Raw genomic sequence first — 21,656 nt, 5'->3', positions numbered from 1 at the left:
TGAAGGCTCACCTGGCTGGAGTCGGTGATCCCTAACTCACTTGAGGCTGCCCTCAGCTGGGAGCTTAGCTGCTGAACACCTGCTGATCGTGAGCTTGCTAGCATGGTGGCCTCGGGGTATGCAATAGTGGGCTTCCCTCAAGTGGAGGGTTAAAGTGACACGCACAGTAGCTTTATCTGACCCTGCCTTAGAAGTCACACATGGTCATTTTCACTACATCCTTTTGGTGATAGGTGAATCCTGAGGGCACCCTACATTCAAGGGAAAGGAATTAGACTATACGTCTTGATGTGACAGTGGTGATGTCACACTGTCAAAGAGGTTGCAGTGTGGGAAATCCTGTTGCAGCCATCTTTGGAAAATACCATCTGCTATACTATTTAATACACGTTTTTTGTTTTTATTTTATTTTATTTTTTATTTTTATTTTATTTTATTTTTTTTTAAAGATTTTATTTATTTATTCGACAGAGATAGAGACAGCCAGCGAGAGAGGGAACACAAGCAGGGGAGTGGGAGAGGAAGAAGCAGGCTCATAGTGGAAGAGCCTGATGTGGGGCTCGATCCCAGAACGCCAGGATCATGCCCTGAGCCAAAGGCAGACGCTTAACCGCTGTGCCACCCAGGCGCCCCTGTTTTTTGTTTTTAAAGGTTTATTTGAGAGAGAGCACGAGTGGGAGGGACAGAGAGAGAGGGAGAGAGAATCTCAAGCAGACTCCACACTGAGTGTGGAACCTGACGGGGGCTTGATCTCAGGACCATGAGATCATGACCTGAGTGGAAACCACGAGTCAGACACACGAGCTACTGTGCCACCCAGGCTCCCCAATATATAAGTTTTTAATATATAAAGCAATTAATACTATCGATCCTCCTAACATAGCATCCACTTTTTTTTTTTTTTTGGTTAGCCTTCTGTACTATCATGACTTCTTTCAAAGAAATCAGTACCTGAGACTTCCGTCCTTATCTCTTGCCTCATCACCTCCTTAGTTGTGAATTCTGTACTTAATACTCATCAAGGTGGCAAGTATTAGTGCATATATACATGCTTTCCTTTTCCTTCTTGTTGTTTAGTGAGTAAACATCGTTGGTAGAGGAAGGTGAGTTGAAGTAAGGATATTCTTCAATTAATTATATTATAAATTGGACGCCCTGATACTTTATCATGGGAGTCTATGGGATGTATTGATCCTGGGATATAAAGATAAGTTTATATTTAGTTTTACTTACTTTGTCCTTTTTCTTACCTCACCAGAAATAATTTGGACATATCACTCTGTTTTTACTTTGGCTTGTAGCTTTGGAATAGTGGTAATGAGAACAAAGTGATTATCTACCCTCTGAAACTGAGGGATTTCTAGGATACCTTTGGGCACAGACAGGAGTTATTTAAAACATAAATGCTTGAGTAGACAACGCTGTAGTCTTGGGTCAAAATGGCGAACAGGTCTGCTGTTGCAGCATCAAGCCGGTGGCTGGAGGGTATTCAGAAGTGGTATCACAGGGCCGCAGGGCTCATAAACGAGTTAATGCGAGATGATACAGTATATGGGAAGGATGATGTGAAAGGGGCCGTGAGGCTTCCTGAGAACCTGTATAACATAGGGTGTTTCACACTGAGAGAGCGCAGGATCTGACCAGGAGGCAGCAGATCCTGCCTAATGAGCAGTGGACAGAATATGAGGAGAGTAAATTCTTCCTTGAACCCTACCTGAAAGAAGTTATTTGGGGAAAAAAAGGGAGAAGAATGGGCAAAGAAGTAATCACGGAGTTGAAATCTGTTGTTGCAGTTGCCCTCAAGTATTTTTAAGAAGTTGGATAAAACCTGAAATAGGCAGTTGAGAACTATTTGCACTATTGTAATTAAAAAAAAAAATCTCAAAATATAAATGTTCATTTTATTTGAACTACAGATGTTTTTCTAGCTAAGATGTAAATCTTGTAGAGAAATGTGAAAGTGTTACTGAGAGATGGCTATGAATAATGAATGTAATGAAGGCTGTGCCTTAAATTCTTTATTACCGAGTGGTTACCCTCCTAATGCTGCAGCTGGACTGTGCTCGCACTCTTCACCTTTAGGCTTATCTGGAGCAGGAAAGACCACAGTGAGCATGGCTTTAGAGGAGTACTTGGTGTGCCACGGTATCCCATGCTACACTTTGGACGGCGACAACATTCGTCAAGGTCTCAATAAAAATCTTGGCTTCAGTCCTGAAGACAGAGAGGAGAACGTTCGACGCATCGCAGAAGTTGCTAAGCTGTTTGCGGATGCTGGCTTAGTGTGCATCACCAGTTTTATATCCCCGTATACTCAGGTACGTGGCCTTTGTACTGTTGCTGTTCTCATGTCGTGGATGGAGAATATGCCATCAGGCAGAACAAGTTGTTCAAACACTGACATGGGCTTTGAAGCTAAATTCACATTAAAATAATTAACCTGTAGCATTTCTGTGCTGTGACTTTCTGAGTAAATTCAGTTTTGATAGAAAACTTGCTGTGACACCCCCTCCCCCCCAGTATAACCAAACTTGTTGACCCCAAGCCAGGGGCCAGATTATTTCAAGCTTGACTTTTCAATTCAGTAAACATACAGTAAATCCTCACCATGCGTCAGACACTAGGGAAAGTCTTCAGTTTCTTCACATACGCCTGACTACGGCTTCTTTGCTCCCAGGTCTTCCATCTCCTCTTTCATTACACTCTTCCTCTTATTTTAGCACCAATTCACTTTTTTTTGTATTTCTCTTCAAAAATTGTGCCGTTTTTCATGGTGAGATTTTTGTTCCTCTGCTTGGAAGGCACTGTTCTTCCAATGGTCCTTCTCTTCTCCACATCATTCGACTCCTGTCTGTGCTTTGAGACTCGGGTTAGGTGTCTCCCCCTCCTGAATACTTCCTTTGTCCTTTGGGCTTTGTGGGGTACCTGTCCTTGGTGCCTGTACTATTGTGCTGTAACGTTTTATTATAAATACCAGGTCACAGTGGTTGGTGGTGCTAATAGCAGCAGTAATAGTAGTAGTAGTAGTAATAAAAAGCATAGCAGCTAACCTTTATTGAACACCAACTGTGTACTGTGAATGAACTCATTTAGTGCTTATCACCCAATGAAGAAGGCAGAGGTGGGGCGCTTGGGTGGCTCAGTTGGTTAAGTGTCTGACTCTCGGTTTTGTCTGAGGTCGTGGTCTCAGGGTCCCGAGATTGAGTCCCACATCAGGCCCTGCACTCAGCGTGAAGTCTGCTGAGATTCTCTTTTACTCTCCCTCCCTCTCTCTCCCTCCCCCGTTCACTCTCTCTTTCAAATAAGTAAATAAAATCGTTAAAAAAAAAAAAAAAGGCAGCAGTGAGGAGACAGGTGTAAATTACCCAGGGTCACATACTGTACATGGTAGAGCGAGGATTTGTACCCAGACAGTGTCACTGGAATCCATGCTCTCACCCACCATGCCTTGTTACCTCTAAACCCCACTGGCTGCTCGAAGGCTGAAACTGCATCTTACTTATCTTTATAATCTTGATGCCAAGTCCAGCTCCTGGAACACAGTAGATATTTAGTGTTTATTAAATGGCAGCATGACTAAGATGTGAAAGAATAGGTGAATTACTATGTGGTTAAAGGCAGGAGCTTTGGGGCCAGAAGCACTGGGTTGGAATTTAGCTCTGCCAGTTGCTGTTATGACCTTGGCCAGTTGACTTGACCTTTATAAGCTCAGGTAATGCCTACCTCATAGGGTTGCTCTGAGAAGTAGGTAAATCGTGCATCCAAAGCTCTTAGTACAGTGCCTGGTGTGTATTAAGTATTCAGTAAGTATAACAAATAATAGCATAGTTCTGGTACTATATTGGGAATTTGATGGTTTCTTAGACTTTTTAAAAAACAACACCAAAATATGAGCTGTTAGAGTTAATAGTCAAATATCAGAGGGAGTGTTAATTATAAAGATTCACTTAATTGAACCATGGCAGGAGTCCTAAAAGGTCCTGTGAGGACTCCTTTTCATTTTCCTGAAACATTGGGAACAATGTCAATATTTCAGTTTAAAGTATACTAGATAACGAAGTGTATAAGAGAATGATAGTTGTTTTTCTTTCTTTCTTTCTTTCTTTCTTTCTTTCTTTCTTTCTTTCTTTCTTTTTCTTAAAGATTTTATTCATTTATTTGACAGAGAGAGAGAGATAGCCAGCGAGAGAGGGAACACAAGTAGGGGGCGTGGAAGAGGAATAAGCAGGCTCCTAGCAGAGCAGGGAGCCTGATCCCAGGACCCTGGGATCAAGCCCTGAGCCAAAGGCAGATGCCAGGTGCCCCTGCGTTCTTGAATCCTTGAAAATGAACAGTTTTCATAGTAATATAATAACTGATGTTCTTGTACTTTCTGGGAATTTGTGCAACTCTTGGAAGAGGAAAGAGTGACATGGGCTTTGGAGAGCTGTCAGCTGGGTCTCCAAAAGTATATGTTGATCTGCTTTTTGGCCCCCTTGTTTCCATAGTATGGAGCAAAATGTATTGTTCTCATCTCTGAAAGCACTAAGAATGAGGTTTGGACTATGCTGAGGATGTGTCAGAATCTGTGATATTCGCATCAAACCGTGTAATCTAGGATACGTGTTTTATTCCATGTCACCATTGAACTTGGGCCTCTTGGTTCTAAAGATAAACCTGGTGGTTCCTAGCTAAACCTGGTGGGAACATAGAGATGTGGACGGTTACAGTATGGTGCAGGCAGGCGATGAGGTAAAGGTCTATGAGAGGGGCTGTGGAGGAATCACAGAGGAGGTGCTGCTTGAAATGAGTCCTGAGGAATCAGAGCACACCAGCGGGACGGGAGGGGAGTGCAATTTCGATAGAGGAGACAGTACAGTGTCTGCAGCAGCATGGAGATGTGAGGGAGTTTGGTCTTTTGGGGGAACCATAGGTGGTTTGTTATGACTGCGTGTAGGTTGAAGGTGAGGGGAGATGAAGCTACAGAGATTCAGAGGTCCGACAGTGAACCTTCACTGCTCAGAACTTTGCCCCAGGGGGACTGAGCGTGTTGAGATTGTACTAAGGAATGCCATCTCTGGGTTTGGATTTTATTTATTTATTTATTTTTTAAAGGAGATTTTTTTTTTTTAAGATTTTATTTATTTATTTATTTATTTGACAGAGATAGAGACAGCCAGCGAGAGAGGGAACACAAGCAGGGGGAGTGGGAGAGGAAGAAGCAGGCTCATAGCAGAGGAGCCTGATGTGGGGCTCGATCCCACAACGCCGGGATCACGCCCTGAGCCGAAAGCAGACGCTTAACTGCTGTGCCACCCAGGCGCCCCATGGGTTTGGATTTTAATAAGGTTCCCTTTGAAGCCTGGAATAGGAGTGCCCTGGAGATAGGAGACTAGTGAGGAGGCTTTTGTAGTGAATTCAAGCAGCAGCAATGGAAATGGAAAAGATGGGGTGTATTTGAAGGTTCTTGAGCCCAGAACATCAGAAGGACGTGGTGCCTGGTTGATGGCTAAATTTGGGGTGAACATGAGGGATGGTGCTTTCTGAATAGAAGATGGAATGAATGTGGTAGAAAATACAGCATGGGAAGGGAGGAGATGACTATTTCATTCTAGGTGGGTTAGGTTTGAAATCCTAGTGGTGTATCTAAGTGGGTCATTGGAAAATTGGTTCTGGAGTTCGGGAAAGCGGTGTGGAATTGAGATAGATTTAGGAATCATTAACTTTGTTGATTGAAACCCAGGTGAAGTTGAGTATATACAAGCGTTGTATAGAATGAGAAGAGAGCCATGGATGGAACCTTGGAAACACCTCCATTTAAAAGGACAGTTGGAATCAATAAGTCACAACTTAATCATTCTGCTACATGCTGTGGTTGTAAAGCTAATGAAAAGATACCAATATATGAGAATAAGATATATAGTGGGTACTCTGAGAAACCAGAGGGAGCAAGGGCCCTTTGTCAGCCCGGGCACGCAGGGTGAGCTTCCTGGAGGAATTCGCCATGGAGCTGCGCTGTAAGGAGCACATTGCTTTAGGCAGAAGAGAGGAATGAAGGGTTTCTGGCAAGGGGGATGGCTAAGGCATAAGGCCCAAACAGCCTGGTAGAGCGGGCAGGTATTAATTATTAATAGAACATCAAGTGCAAGACTGAGAATGGTGGGGCCAGGTATAGAAGGCCTGATGTCTCCCACTAAGAAGTTTGGGTTTTACCCTGACACTGGTGGGGAGTCTCTGAAAAGTTGGTGACATGGTTGAATTTTCATCTTCTGTCATCCAGGGGACGGTGTTAGAATATAGCTTTGAGTAGATCAAAGCTAGAAGCCAGCAGACTTTTACAAGGGTCGTAGCGATTGACCAGATGAGGAGTGCAGTTGAACTAGGGAGTAGGGAAGAAATGCTGAACTTGGGCTTCTTGGTTCTGAAGATAAACCTGATTGTTCCTAGCTAGTCTGGTGGGAACATAGAGATGTGAACAGTTACAGTGTGGTGCAGGCATTCGATGAGGTAAAGGTCTATGAGAAATAATATTTAGAGGCAAAATCTGAAGGACTTTGTCACAGAATGCACAGGGGTGGGAGTGTGGGGCAAAGGGAAGGAACCAGAACAACTCTTGGGATTCTGGGTGAGTAGTGGTGTCATCCTTGAGTTGGATCTAGGCGGTATTCCAGCTTGGGGGAAAAAGAGAATGGACTCAATTATGGACATGCTAAGTTTGAGGTGGCTGTGAGATCTCCAGGTAGGTACATTTAGGAAGAAGTTGGAAATGTGTTTAATTTCAGGAGAGAGGGCAGGGCTCAGGCTTAAGTGTTGGTGTATGTGTTCTAGTCGACATCGTGAAGGCCACTGAGAAAAGAGCTCCAGAACTTAAGGTGAGCAGTGGGCTCCTGATGGACTGTGGGCAACAGCAGTGTTGACGGGATGGGAAAGTAGGAAGAGCCCTGGGGAGCCTGCATCAGGAATGATCAGGGCTAACATTGTGGGCATACTCGGGTTAGTAGTGTGACATGCAGCAGAAAGTCCTGTCATTTCAAGGCTGAAGAGTACCCATGATTAAGGGATTTTGTGCAATTTGTTAGTTCATTTGTTTTTCATGGATGAGTGACTTGTACTTGTTTGTTGCCCGGGAAAAAGCTGGAGGAGAGGGCAGAGGCTGAAGATTTCGGATGGAGTGGGGATAATGGGTTGAGCAAGATCCTCTGGGGGGCCGGGGCTGTGGAATCTGAAGGCAGGAGTGGCAGGACCGAGTGAGGCAAAGGTAGCTGGGCAGATAGACACACTTACACGGCGGAGAGGAGATGGAGAGCATTTGTGCCTGGAGATTGTCTTTCTGAAATAGGAAAGACGAGAGTGTGACAGTGGAAGGAGGCGCGGTTTGTCGGGGGCCGTAAGAACTAAATGCTAAAAGGAGCCAGGTGGGGATAGAGTGGTGGGAGTTACAGGGGCTGGCTTTGGAAACATGGGCACTGCCTGTGCACGGAGTATGAGGGTGGGAAGATGAGTGGATCTCGAGGGGCTGCTTCGTTTTAGCTAAGGCCAGAAAGAAGAGGTTGGCTTAGAAAGGGAGCTGTACCAGAGGACAGAGCAGAGGAGGAGGGTGATTACCGGAGAGTTAGGGGTTTAGGGGCAGGGCAGAAAAGTCAAGTCTTGGGAATGCTCCGATGAGCAGCGGCCACAGGAGCTTGTGTTTGGCAAGTGGATAAACCATTCAGCGTTCTGAATGAACTTCTTGGCAAATGAAGTTGGTTTCAAGCCAGCTCAGGCTGAGGTTGAATGTGTTATGAGAGGGAGGCCCAATGACATCCGCGTTCGGGCTGGGCTTTGGCTTTGGTTCCTCATAAAATTTGGGGAAGTTTTTTTATGGGACATCTATTGTTTTCCTTCCTGGAACTCCCCAATATCTTGGATTTTTAGAATAGTATGCCCTTTAAAATTGTTACAAAAAATGGGTATATTAACCTAATAATTCCCTGGATTTAGTTTTTTTCAATTTATAGATATATAAGTATATATATATATATATATATGTACACATACATGTATATATATAAGTATATAGCTATACAAGTATATATATATACACATACATGTATGTGTATATATACATATATATTTATATATATATATTAAGATTTTATTTATTTACTTAGAGCACAGCAAAGGAGAGTGGCAGAGACAGAGTGAGAAGCAGACTCCCCGTTGAGCAAGGAGCCCGACTTGGGGCTCCATCCCAGGACCCAGGACCATGACCCGAGCGCAAGGCAGATGCTTAACCGACAGAGCCAACCAGGCCCCTCAGTTTATATTTTAAAATATAAATTGTTTTGTCTAGTATTTATTTTCCACTGACTCAGCTGTATATCTTTTTTCTAAGGATCGCAACAATGCAAGGCAAATTCATGAGGGTGCAAGTTTACCTTTTTTTGAAGTGTTTGTTGATGCCCCTCTGCATGTTTGTGAACAGAGGGATGTCAAAGGACTCTACAAAAAAGCTCGGGCTGGAGAAATCAAAGGTAAGTACTGTTTTTATCCCAGTTTCTCTTTGTTTGCCTTTTTTTTTTTAAGATTTTATTTTTTAAGTAATCTCTGTACCCAGCGTGGGGCTTGAACTCAGTCCCGAAACCAAGAGCGGTGTGTTCTGCTGACTGAGAGCACCTTTGCTTGCGTATTTTAGCCTACCATATCTGAGACTGGTCATCTTTACAGAGAGATTGGGAGTATTCAAACAACTTGGAGCTCCTGGAGAAGAAAAATGGGTCCTACTACACCCTTGTGTGTCTGAGGCCTACTGGCGCTACCCGGCACGTGTATACTCAGTGGGTATTGTGGATCAGAGCGGAATCCTCAGAAGACAGTTTTAGAGGGTTGGGACCTCAGGGATTGCTGGAAATATACTTGATACAGTTAGGTACCTAGCATTAGACTGGGTATCAGTTTCTAGCTGCTGCCCCTCTGCTTTCTGTTCCAGTGAAAATGAAGGAAATTCCATAGCTAATGGGAAAAATGCCTGAAATACAAACATCTTGAGAGCAAAGACAGTGTCTTGTTCTTATTTATATCGTGGTGCTTGGAATGGTCCCTTATTTATTCTGTGTATAATTGTTGAACTTGGTTGAATTAATATATTGCTGATTCCATCAAAATAGAGGTACCTTGCTTTTTAGGTTTTATGGTTTGCTGCTAGAGCTTCAGCTGTGGTGATCATTTGGACATGAGAGACATTAAGAACCTGTCTGCTGTGGCCTTTGATACCAATCATATTTATCTTCTAGACATCCCTGGACATTAGTTCTGTTCTCTTGTTAAAAGAGGACATGCCAGCATTAAAAAAAAAAATCTAGGATCAGTTACTCAGTCAGCACTGTGTAGGGATCAGTAATTCATGCAGGGAACTTTGATGCCTTCCCAATAGGAAGTCTGATAGCCTGGGACGATCACAGGAGCCACCTGGGGGGCTCTGCAAATTCGAGATTTTTGTCACTCTGCTTCTGGCCCTGCATAGGAAAATGTGGGACAGGAAGGACAATACTTGTTATTCTGGTCTCTTCTGTATTTGGACCTGGGGGCACATTAGCAGTTGGGGCAAGTTCCACCTGCCTGGTGAAATCTGGTTCCTTAGGCCAGGCTGATATCCAGTTGTGCCTCCACGGGGACTCCGTTTCACCCATTAAGTCTGCACTTTCTTGACTCAGCAGGTTGCCTGACCTGAATAATTTACGACATTGGGAGGGCAACCAGGTTAGCTCTTTTTATCATCTGTATCCCCCTGTTTACTTCAATTTTGTGTAATAGAGATTTGGCGAAGAGAAGCAAAGTGGTGTGTCTGGGATCCTGACGTCTAAATATTATTTTCACTGTAGTTGGTTTTGTTGTTTTGCAAGGATGGATTGGTGAGGGAGGTAGATTTGTGTCTCTGGCTCTGGAGTAAGGTACTGTGAACAGGGGTGACGTCTTGAATGTTTTTCTATCATTGGAGCTAGCACAGTGTGAGGCCCAGAGCCTAGTACCTGACACACACATAGTACATGCTTGTTAGATGGATTGGAAGAGGGAGTGGAAATTGGATGGTCAACACACATGGATCAGTGCTCGTTTCTGAGGTATCTATCTAGTGCTGGGACGCACAGATGAATAAGGCCGCATGCAGAATACCTTGAGTCATTTACAATTTGTATTCTCCGTTTGGGAGTGTGTTTGTAGTAGCTTAGTTTTCTCTGTGTTACTTGTTTATTTTCTTGAGTGTTTTTAAATTCCTCTGACTTCGGGCGCCTGGGTACCTCAGTTGGTTAAGCATCTGAATCTTGGTTTTGGCCCAGGTCACGATCTCAGGGTCCTGGGATTGAGCCCCATGGCGGGCTCCATGCTCAGTGGAGTTGGCTAGGGGATTCTTTCCCTCTGCCTCTGCCTTTACCCCTGCTTGTGTGCGTGCATGCACTAATTCTCTCTCAGATCTTAAAAAAAAAAAAGTCCTCCGAGTAGACGTTGATAAGATGTTCCTTAGGTTCATGTATATATGTGTGCCTGCGTACAAACATTACGTTTGCCGTGGTGTTAGAGTTTCTGACTGTAGAGTTGTTTGTTTTAAAAAATGGTTTACTCACGGTCAGAATAGTGCTTGAAAGTTCCCTGTCAGTGCTGTTTCGGAGCTGTGGTGGTACACGTTTGAGGACAGAAGAGATTGCATACGTTCAGCGGACCTCAGGGTTTTATAGGCCTTTATGTGGGCTAGCTGAGCTAAACATATGCTGTTCCTATCATTTACTAAACTGTAAGTGTATCCCCATCAGCCATTCTAATGTTACATTATTTTCATGATTACTACTCTAGTAGTTATTATCTACTTAAATATAAATGCTGTTCTTAAGTGTACATTTATTATAATCACTTACAGGATAAATTAGCTAGGAAGGGAATTCCTGGACTTTTAAAATGCTAAGCCAGGTCTTCTAGCACAGTGGTTTTCAAGCTTTCCTGCATGTTAGCATTACCTGGGGGAACTTTTAAAAATCCAATGCCAAAGCTGTACCAGTGAAATCAGAATCTCATGGGGGTGGGGCCTCGCGATTCCACTGTGTGCATTTGAGAATTAGAGCTTAAGAACTAGTATTTCTAGGGGCCCCTGGGTGGCTCAGTAGGTTAAGTGTCCAACTCTTGATTTTGGCTCAGGTCATGATCTCAGGGTTGTGCGATCAAGCCTTGCACTGGGCTCCGCACTGGACGTGGAGACTGCTTCTCTCTCTCTCCCCACCTCAGCCCCTTCCCCCCAGACACACACTGTCTCTAAAAACAAACAAAACAAAACAAAAACAAACAAAACTAATGTTTTGACTAGAATTATTTCCCCCCAGCTATTTTACATGTGACTCTGTTAGGAATATTGGTAATGCAGACATCTCCTTGGATTCAGGACTTTATATGATACTTAGAAATATGAAATAGAAAAAAATAAGTGGGCTGTAGACTTGTAGTATATATTTAAGAACTCTGGTGGTGACTGTTCCTCATAATAAGTTATGTTTAATCAGTGTTTAAATTAGTGTTTACCATTCTACCCCAAGGTTGATCTAAGCACTCCAAGACAGACAGGCCTTAAGTGACTTATGTATGAGATGATACCAAGGGTGTGAGATAGGAACAGCATATGTTTAGCTCAGCTAGCCCAGTCTTAGAAACATCATGTATTCTTTCTGTTCCTGGCAATTCCTTGGTAACACATATTTAAAGGGAAAATCTAAATGGGGGTTAATATCTAAACTAATTATGTTTGGTTGTGGAGTGTATTTTGTGATATAACAGGATTACTGCCCTTATTCATGTTTTGCTAAAGCTAGTAGTAGTTAATTTGTCTTGCTGAACACTTAATCCTGGTGGCAGAAGAAGCCTGCAGGGCTGCAATTTGGCTATAAATAATTCCTGTGAATATAATGGACAGGTAGACTTTGGTGTTAGTTTTCGCATCAAGAGGAAGAAAACCTTGTTGAGTTTGGCTCATGCCAGGGGTTAAGTACTGCATCCTGTATTCCCCTGGGGAAATTGAGATACTCTGGATCCCTTGGTATTCATTCCTATTTCCTTTAGGCATTTACAAAAAAAAGAAAGGATGACAGATGAAGAAGAGTCATCATTTGGAAGGTCCATATTTGCGAGTTTTTCTACCCACTAAAGTTTTTTAACCCCCACATCAGTACTCACTTGGCAGTCACTTGTGGACACATGCAGAGTGGCACAAGTTTTAGCCACCCCAAGTATGTGTTCCCAGCAGAGGTTGAACAGAGTGACAGCTGGCCTTCATGTTTCGGCTTTCATACCACAAAGAAGGGTCAAAAAATTTTGTGGTGACTGAGGCTTACAGGAACCTAACCCCATGTTTCCCTGGGGAGCCCGTGATTCAGGATCCACTAGTTCAGTGTTTGTGCAATGTTACTGAACTGCGAATGAGACTCGACTGTACGTGTTTAAAGGAGAAACTAATAGTTTAATCAGAAATCTTCCCCCAAGAACGAAGTTTCAGTATGTCCCCCTGTAACTCAGAAGGGGCGGCATCAGTACGAACTTCGACGTAGGAGACTTGCACTGAAGAAGTGAGCCCGTTTTAACTTGCACCCCCCCGTCATCTGATACCTTTTGTAGGTTTCACTGGAATCGATTCTGAGTATGAGAAGCCAGAGGCTCCTGAGCTGGTGCTGAAGACAGACTCCTGTGATGTGAACGACTGTGTGCAGCAGGTGGTGGAGCTCCTGCAGGAACGGGTAGGAGAAGGTCAAAGAGGGAGTCCTCAGGATGAGTGTGTTTGTCTTGTATTCCCACCTGCCCAAAGGACAGGTGGTGGTGGTCCGCATACCGTTGGTGTTGCAGAGTCAGTACGGTGCCGACCGTTTTCAGAGTGTGTATGTCCCTGTGTTAGGTGGTGTGGGGGCACCAGTGTATACAACACAGGAAATATCCTCGTCAGCGTCAGCCACAGGCGGCTCGAGAGCCAGATGCTCTTTTATTTATTCTGCTGGTAATTTTACCACACACATACCTAATACACACAGCCGTGATCGTTCAGCTTTACAGCTTGACATTATTGTATTTTTTTAAGTTGAGGTACATAACGTAGCTAACGTTTCCGAGACTTTTAGGTAGTGCCCGGGTTTTCCTTGTGCAACACTGATGATAAGGGTGGTGGTTTTAGGAGGGGAAAGGTTCCAGGACATAAAGATCTTTCTCTGGTTCCTGAGCATATGGCAGTATAAAGAGGCTGGCTGGTTTCCCGAGCACTCAGGCCCTCCAGGAGGTCCATGGTTCTCTCAGACGGTAGTCCAGTGTCAGTTTTTAGAAATTCTTTTTCTGTTTTTCCTGCTTCTATCTTCACACTTCCCCAGTCCCAGTGGAGGGTCACACGGTTTACCTAGTTGGGGAGGATCTGGCCTTTGTGTGGGTATCAGTAGTACTTCCTTCCCTGGTCAGGATGTCCTTACCTTCGCCGCCTAGTGCTGTGCAGGGACCCTGTCATAGTGGCACACAGACAGTGATATGTCATTGCACCCCATTCTGTCCTGTGGCCGATGGCATCTGCACCCCCTCTTGATTTTTAAAATCGATTACCATAAACCTCTTTCATCTAGAGTCTCTTACTGGATAGATTAGACATACAACTTAAAAAAATGACCTATGTCTGAATATATTAAAAATGTTTAGCCTTAGAATTTTTTTTCATATTGTTAAATATCTGCCAGATGATTAACCTGGGACTCACCTTCTTTGTGTATCTCCCTTATCTAAACATTGTAGCCGAATAACTGAAGTGATGCGTAATGGCACTGCTCTGACGTGTTTCTCTGGACGTACTGCCGTAGTGACTGCTGAGTTTCCTGTTAAGCAGCTTCTGGACTCTGGAGCTTCTTGAGACTTGCTGCGGTGTCCCTGGCTTCCCTCTCTTCATTATCCGTTCTTTCACCGTCAGTAATCACATGTCTGCTGTCATTCGTCACAGTCCTAGGCACTGGCAGTACAAAGATTAACCAGCCATGTCTCTGTCCTTAAGGGCTTCACATTGTAGGTGATGGAAATGGGAATAAGAGCATACAGCTGCTAGGTGTGTTAGAAGCACGGTTTCAGCATGTGCATAGCACTCTGGGATGCACGGAGCAGTGAGCTTAGAAAGGTTTTATATCAGATCTTTCTCATCCGTTTGCTCATTTTATTTATTTTTTTTTAGATTTTATTTATTTGAGAGAGAGAGAGAGAGCGCATGAGTGTGAGTGCGGAGAGGCACAGAGGGAAAGGGATGGGCAGGAAAGGGACAGGCAGATTCTGAGCACAGAGCCCGATGCAGGGCCCGGTCTCATGACCCTGGATCGTGACACGAGCTGAAATCAGGAGTTGGATGCCCAACCGACTGAGCCATGCAGGCGCCCCTGCTAATTTTTAAAAGACATTTTTGCTGGGCATAGTATTCTGGGTTGACAGGTTTTTTTTTTTTTTTTTTTCCCCTTTTAATACTTTAAAGATGGTGCTCTGTGGTCCTCTGGTTTGCAATGCTTCTGATGAGAAGTCTGTTGTAGTTCTTTTCTTGGTTCCTCTCCTTGTAATGTTTCTTTTTATTTCTGCCTCAATTCAAGATTTTCTCTTAATTCCTTAGTTTTTAGTGATTTTAGTATGTGGTATCTAGGTCTTTCAGTGTTTTTAGTTTTTTCTTTCAGTTTAGGGTTCTTTGGCTTTCTTGTTCTTTTATTAGTTTTTGAAAACTTTTGGCCATTATCTCTTCAAATATTTCCTTTGCCCTATTCTTTCTCCTCCTGGGATTCTAGTTAGACATATGTTAGACAATGCAGTACTATCCCATGCTTTTGGATGCTCTGTTCTTTCACTCCTTTTTTTCCTGAAAGATTTATTTGTTCACCCTAGGGAGAGAGAGAGAGAGAGATGGGGGGAGGGAGGGGGTGGGGACAGAGGGAGAGGGAAAGAGAAACCCAAGTGGACTCTGTGCTGAGCGTGGAGCCTGATGTGGGGTTGGATCTTGTGACCCTGAGATCAGACCTGAGCCAAAACGAAGGGTTGGATGCTCAACCAACTGTGCCACCCAAGCACCCTTCTTTCACTCCTTTTATGTTAATTTTTTCGTTTTAATGATTTCTACTCATTTTCAAGTTGAGTCATTGATCATCGTTTGGCTCTTTTTTTTTTTTTTAATATAGTGTACATCTCTCCATTGAAATTCTCTATTCACACGTGTTGTCCACTTTTGCACTAGATCCTTTAATTGTAACAGTAATTTATAGAGTCCTACCTGATAGTTCCATTCCACTGGGTCATTTCTGGATCATGCTATATCTCTTATTGCTGGCTTTTCTTGTTCTTTTTGGTGTATTGTAATTTTTGATTGAATGCTAGACGTTGTGTGCGGAGGCATATAGAGACTGAGGTGTAGGTAGTATCTATCCTGTGGGCATTTATATTCTTTTTCTATCACTGTTGGTGTAGTGTGTTGAGTTAATTTAGCCGGTAGCTCAGCTGGATTTGGGTTTCCTTATTCTGTAGTTACTCTTAATGCACCATCAGCTTCAAATTCCTCCAGCGGTAGGCTGCCCTACCTAATGCCTAGTGTGGCATCTGGCCTTCTAGAGGGTTTTTCTTAGTGTTTCTGCTCCACTCTGAGCTTTCAACATTCCCAGGACGCCTGCACCTCAGGAGGAGTCTCTGTATATGTCACTCCTTTCTCAGTGGAAAGACAGTCATACTGTTGCTCAGGACTTGGTGCTAGGCTCATGATGGGGAGGCGGGGGGAGCAGTGGTGGTTCTCGATTGTGCTGATCCAGCCCCACTTTTAGGCAGGACCTGTGCTCTGGGGTCTTAGAGTGGGTCTTTGTCAGTGTCCTTTCCTCTCCCTCCATGGTAGCCAGCCTCTGCTTTGAACCTGGGAGGTCTTAGTCACATGCTTCAGCAGATTTCTGGTTTGTATCAGTTCAGGATATCCTGGGCCCAGAGAGTTTCCTCCACGTCCATTCAGCAGACCATTTTTACTTCTACTCCTCTGCCAGAAACGGTGGACCCTGGGAGGGTTTCCTGCCCTTTGCCATCAGCTGAAGGCCTTTGTGTTGTATGAGACAGTGATCCAGGGAGTGGGCAGAGTTTTGTGTCTGTGTGCCACCGAGGGAAGCTCTCTGGTTGCAAGACCTGCTCCTGATCTGAGCACGCTCGTAGACCTGCTTGTGAATGAGTGTAGAAGTCCTGGTGTTTCAGATTCCCAGGTGTGCGAACCTGTCACACTTGTCCTCACTCAGCCTTGAAGAGCGCTAAAAACATTTAGCTGTTTTTTCTTCTCTGCTTTTATTGCAGCCATCTCTTCCTCCCCCTGTGCTCCTAAAGGGCATGTTCATGGGTCTTGTCTTTCCTTGTTGGGACTTGTCACTCTGGAAGCGATTCTTGGTACTGCGATAGGACCTCAGCTTTGTGATGGGTTAAGGAATGTTTATGATTTCATAGATTAGGGGGCCTTTCCTCTTGTTAGGTAATGTTCTGTTTTGGAATCTCTGTTTAATTTTCAGCAGACTGCCAATTCTCGCTCTGCTTTTACTCTTCTGGGGTTGTCTGTGTTTCTAGTATTTTTTCTTTTTAGTTGGGTTGTAATTTTGTTTGCATTTTTTGGGCTTTGAGCCTTTTTTTTTTTTTTAAAGTGGAGATTTGTCTTATCAATGTTAGGAAGTTATACGGAGTTTTATTTTCTGTTAGTTTGGGTATCTAGTTTTCATATCCAATTAGTGATTTTTTAAGTGTTTATAGAACCTCGGGAAAATACACATCGATAATGTTGTATATCGTGTAGGGGGCTCAGGAATCTCTGAAGCCATTTTAGGGACTACAGATAATTCCAGGTGCTCAGACCCTTATGTGGGTTATTGAATATAACATGCGGTGGGTGCTGCAGGGGTCTCCCTCCTTTACATCTTCCCTTTCATTCCTAACCACTTCTTTGGGGCCCGATATAGAATAGTATCCTTTGGGTTTGACACTTCACCTACATAGAGGCTTTTTTTTTTTTTTGTAGTGAGCAGATGATTTTGCTGTTTTGTTTTTAGAAAACCGTATTTTGAGAAAATTTTGCAACTCTTCTGTAAGTCTAAAAATAGTACAGAGAGTTACTGTATATCCTTCACCAGGCTTCCTCTTACTGTAGTATCTTCCATGACCGTAGAACATTTCTCAGAACTAAGAAGTGAACCCCAGTAAGATACTGTAAACTAAAGCACACATTCATGTGACTTTCACAAGTTTTTCTACCAAAGTGCTGTCCTGTACTAGGATTTGACCCAGGGTCCCACACTGTATTTAGTCAGAAATTGGGTTTTAACCATGATTCTGTGAAATGAAAATACAGACTTCACAAAGCATCTGTCATGCCTGGGATTTTGCAATTTCCCCGACCCCCAGTGCTTCAAACTTGAGGGCAAACTGTTCCTGTATGATTTTAGGCTCATACTCCCTGATATTCCCTTAACTGGTTATCCCACTTCCAGTTCGATACGCCTTTTATTCCATCCTGTATTGTTCAAAGAATCCTCTTTCTCAAGTGTACTCTAGTTGTTTTGTTTTGTTTTTTTACTCGAAAGAATTTACTGATTTTCCCATGGTTTATAGAATTAAGGTGATTTGTGTTCAAGGTGCTCCATAGTTTCACTCCAGGCTGCATGTTTTCATATTATCGTCCTTAATTTATTCTGCCACTTGATTGATTGATTGATTGATTGATTGATACTGTTGCTTGCCTTAGTCTCTGTGACTTTAATTAAAGTCTTGTTTCTAATGTTCGCCCCTAATTAATGATTATACTAATTGCTTTTTTATATGAATGTTACTCTATATTATGCCTGCTAGACAGTCTGATAATTGGACAGTTTCCTTCAAGGTTTGAAAAAGAGGGATAGATTAAAAAAAAAGTAACATTTACTGAGCACTTACTATAAGGATCATATATGTGGGGCTTTGTGTCTTTTAAAATATTTGTTTTGATAGAATCTGAGGGCAAGTGGCTTTCTCCTAGTTTAGCTTCTTCTTTTTTATTTTTTTTTAAAGATTTTATTTATTTATTTGACAGAGATAGAGACAGCCAGCGAGAGAGGGAACACAAGCAGGGGGAGTGGGAGAGGAAGAAGCAGGCTCCTAGTGGAGAAGCCTGATGTGGGGCTCGATCCCGGGACTCTGGGATCATACCCTGAGCTGAAGGCAGACGCTTAACTGCTGTGCCACCCAGGTCCCCCCCCCCCCCCCCAGTTTAGCTTCTAACCACTTCTCACTCTAATCACTGTGACAGCTTCCAGGTGGTCTTTGTGCTGAGTACTTTATATATGTTTTCTAATTTTATTCACAGAGTAAACCTCTGAAGTATTTCAGAGATATTAAGTAACTTGCTCATGGACATCTTGGATTCTATACCTAGGATTGCAGGTGTATGATTTCCTAGGATTCATTTCCATATGCCTCTGGCTTTTACTTTCTTTTCTTTTTTTTTTTTTTTTAAGATTTTATTCATTTATTTGACAGAGACACAGCCAGCGAGAGAGGGAACACAAGCAGGGGGAGTGGGAGAGGAAGAAGCAGGCTCCTACTGGAGAAGCCTGTTGTGGGACTCGATCCCAGGACTCTGGGATCATACCCTGAGCTGAAGGCAGACGCTTAACGACTGTGCTACCCAGGCGTCCCTCTGGCTTTTACTTTCAACAGTGTTCTCATTATACCTAAAATGCAGTGTAATTAAATCTACAACCAGAAAGGTGTTCCTGGTTACATTAGTTTAAGATGGAGAAATTTTCTTTTGAAAAATTATTTATTTTTATTGTGAAGCTTGATGGTGACAGAAGAAATGCAAATGGCTCCTTAATGCAATTGCCTTTTTTTTTTTGAGAGAGAGAGAAGGGGCAGAGGGAGAGGGAGAGAGAGAATTTCAAGCAGACTCCATGCTCAGAGTGAGGCCTGACATGGGGCTTGATCTCACGACCCTGAGATCATGACCTGAGCCGAAATCAAGAGTCAGATGCTTACCCAACTGAGCCACCCAGGTGCCCCTTTTCTTTTCTTTCTTTTTCCCTCCCACCTTCCCTCCCTCCTTTCCTTTTTTTAGCGAGAGGAGGGGCAGAGTGTAGTTGCTTTCTTTGGTACCATCCTCCTTTGGGGAAAAGGTGGGACCTCACTTCCCATTGAAAGTATGTATTTCTGTGTTTTACTTGGTTACTTCCATTAGCTAATCTAACAAATACTTCGTGCCTTACATGCTAGGTACTGTTGTAAAACACTGGGGATGTGGCAGTGACTTAAACAGTAAAAATTCCTGCCTCATGGACTTTAATTTTTGGTCCTCATCACCATTATTTATAGTTGTAGACTAGAGTGACAGTATAAATTCATTCAGTTTTTTCTTTTATAGCATGATACAGAATTTTAGAACGCAGTTGAAGGAAGACGTACATTCACACACATACATGACTGTTTTTGTTCTGGCATTTATTCTCCTTTGATTGTTTTCCTCACAGAGTAATCTCACGTGAGCGCTAGGCACGTAGGTAAGCTGGTGGACAGACCCGACATTCAGCTCGGAGTTGACGGTTAGTTGGTGATACAAGGAGTCTTTGCCTGCCGTACCCTGATCGCAAGGGAGCTTAGTGCAGTGTGCACCTTCCAAAGCACCCTGTCCTCGGTGACGCGGGATGGCGCATACCGCGCAACCTCATTGTCATCACAGAGGCATTTGTGAGATTTCGCCGAGGTGGGTTATGGGAGCTCACAGAGTCGAGCTAATCTCACAAAGCCAGATGGGGAGGTGAAGGGGCTGACGATGTCGAGTGCCGGGGTGAAAGTGAGGGGTGAGGATACGAAGATTAGAGGTCCTGCACTAACCAGCATTACGTGTGGGACTATGATTGAGTACGCTAGAGGGCAGCGTCACAGGCAGAGCTGGAAACCAGCAAGAACTCCCCACGGAGGCAAGGCCTTTACATTCAGTAACATTCATACATTTCATGTGTTAAAACTCGGAGACGTAGTTATAATTATCCTCCGTTTACTGATGGAGGCGATTCAGAGGGTAAAGTGGTCTGTCCCAGGACAGCGCTGTGGGGGGTAGAGTGGGATTTGAGCGCAGAGTGATGGGTGCTGCAGCCCGCTCTCTTCTACACTGCCGTTCCTTATACTGGGTTCTTTCCATTTCTAGTTGGTTTGGGAACCTCAGTCTTTTCTGTGCCTGTCTTGCGTGTTCCTTGACCATTTTTTTTTCCGAAGTGTAGTTGTGATTGAGAACTTGAGAGTATTGGGTCTTAGAAGGAGTTGATATTTTTCAAACACTTTCAAAGTACTTCAGAGCAGCTCAGGGGTAGCACTGCCTAGATGGGAAGGAGTGTTGACCTGTAAAGAAGTAAACTGCCGGCGCCTGTCTGCCAGGTAGTGTGAAATGCTCGTTCTGTGTAGTGTGAAGTAGGAGGGGATTGCCGGTTACCTGATTTACCTTGGGATTGCCGGTTACCTGATTTACCTTGCAAAGCTGGGGCGCATCGTGCCAGAGGGGTTAATGTACTGAGGTCCTGAAACCTACATCTCAATGGTAAGCGAGTGCCTTGGGTTACTAAGCCATATAAAACAAAATCTTGGGGCGCCTGGGTGGCACAGCGGTTAAGCGTCTGCCTTCAGCTCAGGGCGTGATCCCGGGGTTACAGGATCGAGCCCCACATCAGGCTCCTCCGCTAGGAGCCTGCTTCTTCCTCTCCCACTCCCCCTGCTTGTGTTCCCTCTCTCGCTGGCTGTCTCTGTCTCCGTCGAATAAATAAAATCTTTTAAAAAAAAAATCTTATTTTAAGTACATTTTATTTCCTCTTCGGGCTCCATTTGTTAGACTTCTGAGGGTTTTTTGTTTTTTGTTTTTCCCCTCCAACAGATTGTGTGATTCTCTGACACTAACTGGGTGTTCAACAGTTCGATTCCGTGCTGACACCAGGTGTCCACAGTTAGCTCGGCCACTGCAGGCTAAGGGCTCAGTCTCACCAGAGTGTCCCTACTTCAGATGTCAGCTGTAAATAGGGTGCCCAGAGAGCTGCACACATTCAGGGGTGACCCAGGCCCCTCACACCCTGGTTCAGTAATTTGACGAAAGCACTTTACTTACCATTATCAGTTTATTGTAAAGGCTACAACCCAGGAACAGCCAAGTAGATGAGGCACATAGGACTAGGTATGGGGTGGGTAGAGCCGTGGTGCTTCTTTGCTCTCTGTGGGCACTGTCTCCAACTCAGACGAGCTCTGAACTTTCCTTTAGGGGGTTTTATGGAGGTTCCGTCACAGAGGCATGATTAAGTCTTTGGCCATTGGGGACTGAACTCAGTTTCCAGCTTCTACCCCAGCCCGGAGTTCTGGGGATGGAGTCGAAGGTTCTAGCCTTCTCGTCTAAGTATGGCGTGGTCTCTTGAGGAGCCCCTTAGCCTGAAGTTATCACATTATCACACCAAACACACTCTTAACCACTCAGGAGATTCCAAGAGTTTTAAGAGGTTTGTGCCAGGATCCAGAGACAAAGACTAAATATATATTTCCCATTGTAATATGTGGGAAACTTTTTATTGGAGCAGAGAGGGTAGCTTGGTTTGGGGCTTTCTAGAGAACACAGATGTTTGAGAAGTGCTGTGTCCATGATAGCCAAGGAATTTTTCTAT

At 43.8% G+C, this 21,656-nt stretch overlaps 1 protein-coding gene and 1 pseudogene across 1 annotated transcript in view; both read left to right on the top strand.

The window, feature by feature from the left end:
• Positions 1-21,656, top strand: part of PAPSS1 (3'-phosphoadenosine 5'-phosphosulfate synthase 1) — a 95,827-nt gene that overhangs the window by 15,206 nt on the left and 58,965 nt on the right. Inside the window, exons 3-5 of the mRNA XM_026499139.4 lie at positions 2,083-2,318; positions 8,354-8,492; positions 12,610-12,728. Coding sequence (XP_026354924.1) covers positions 2,083-2,318; positions 8,354-8,492; positions 12,610-12,728 — 494 coding nt within the window. The remainder of the gene's footprint in view (positions 1-2,082; positions 2,319-8,353; positions 8,493-12,609; positions 12,729-21,656) is intronic.
• Positions 1,088-1,833, top strand: LOC113255538 (cytochrome b-c1 complex subunit 7-like; annotated as a pseudogene).

The sequence above is a fragment of the Ursus arctos genome, unplaced genomic scaffold (assembly GCF_023065955.2).
Source record: "Ursus arctos isolate Adak ecotype North America unplaced genomic scaffold, UrsArc2.0 scaffold_11, whole genome shotgun sequence".
NCBI classification, from domain to species: Eukaryota; Metazoa; Chordata; class Mammalia; order Carnivora; family Ursidae; genus Ursus; species Ursus arctos.
The sequence above is the reverse complement of the archived record's forward strand: the minus strand, read 5'-3'. Positions and strand labels throughout refer to the sequence as shown.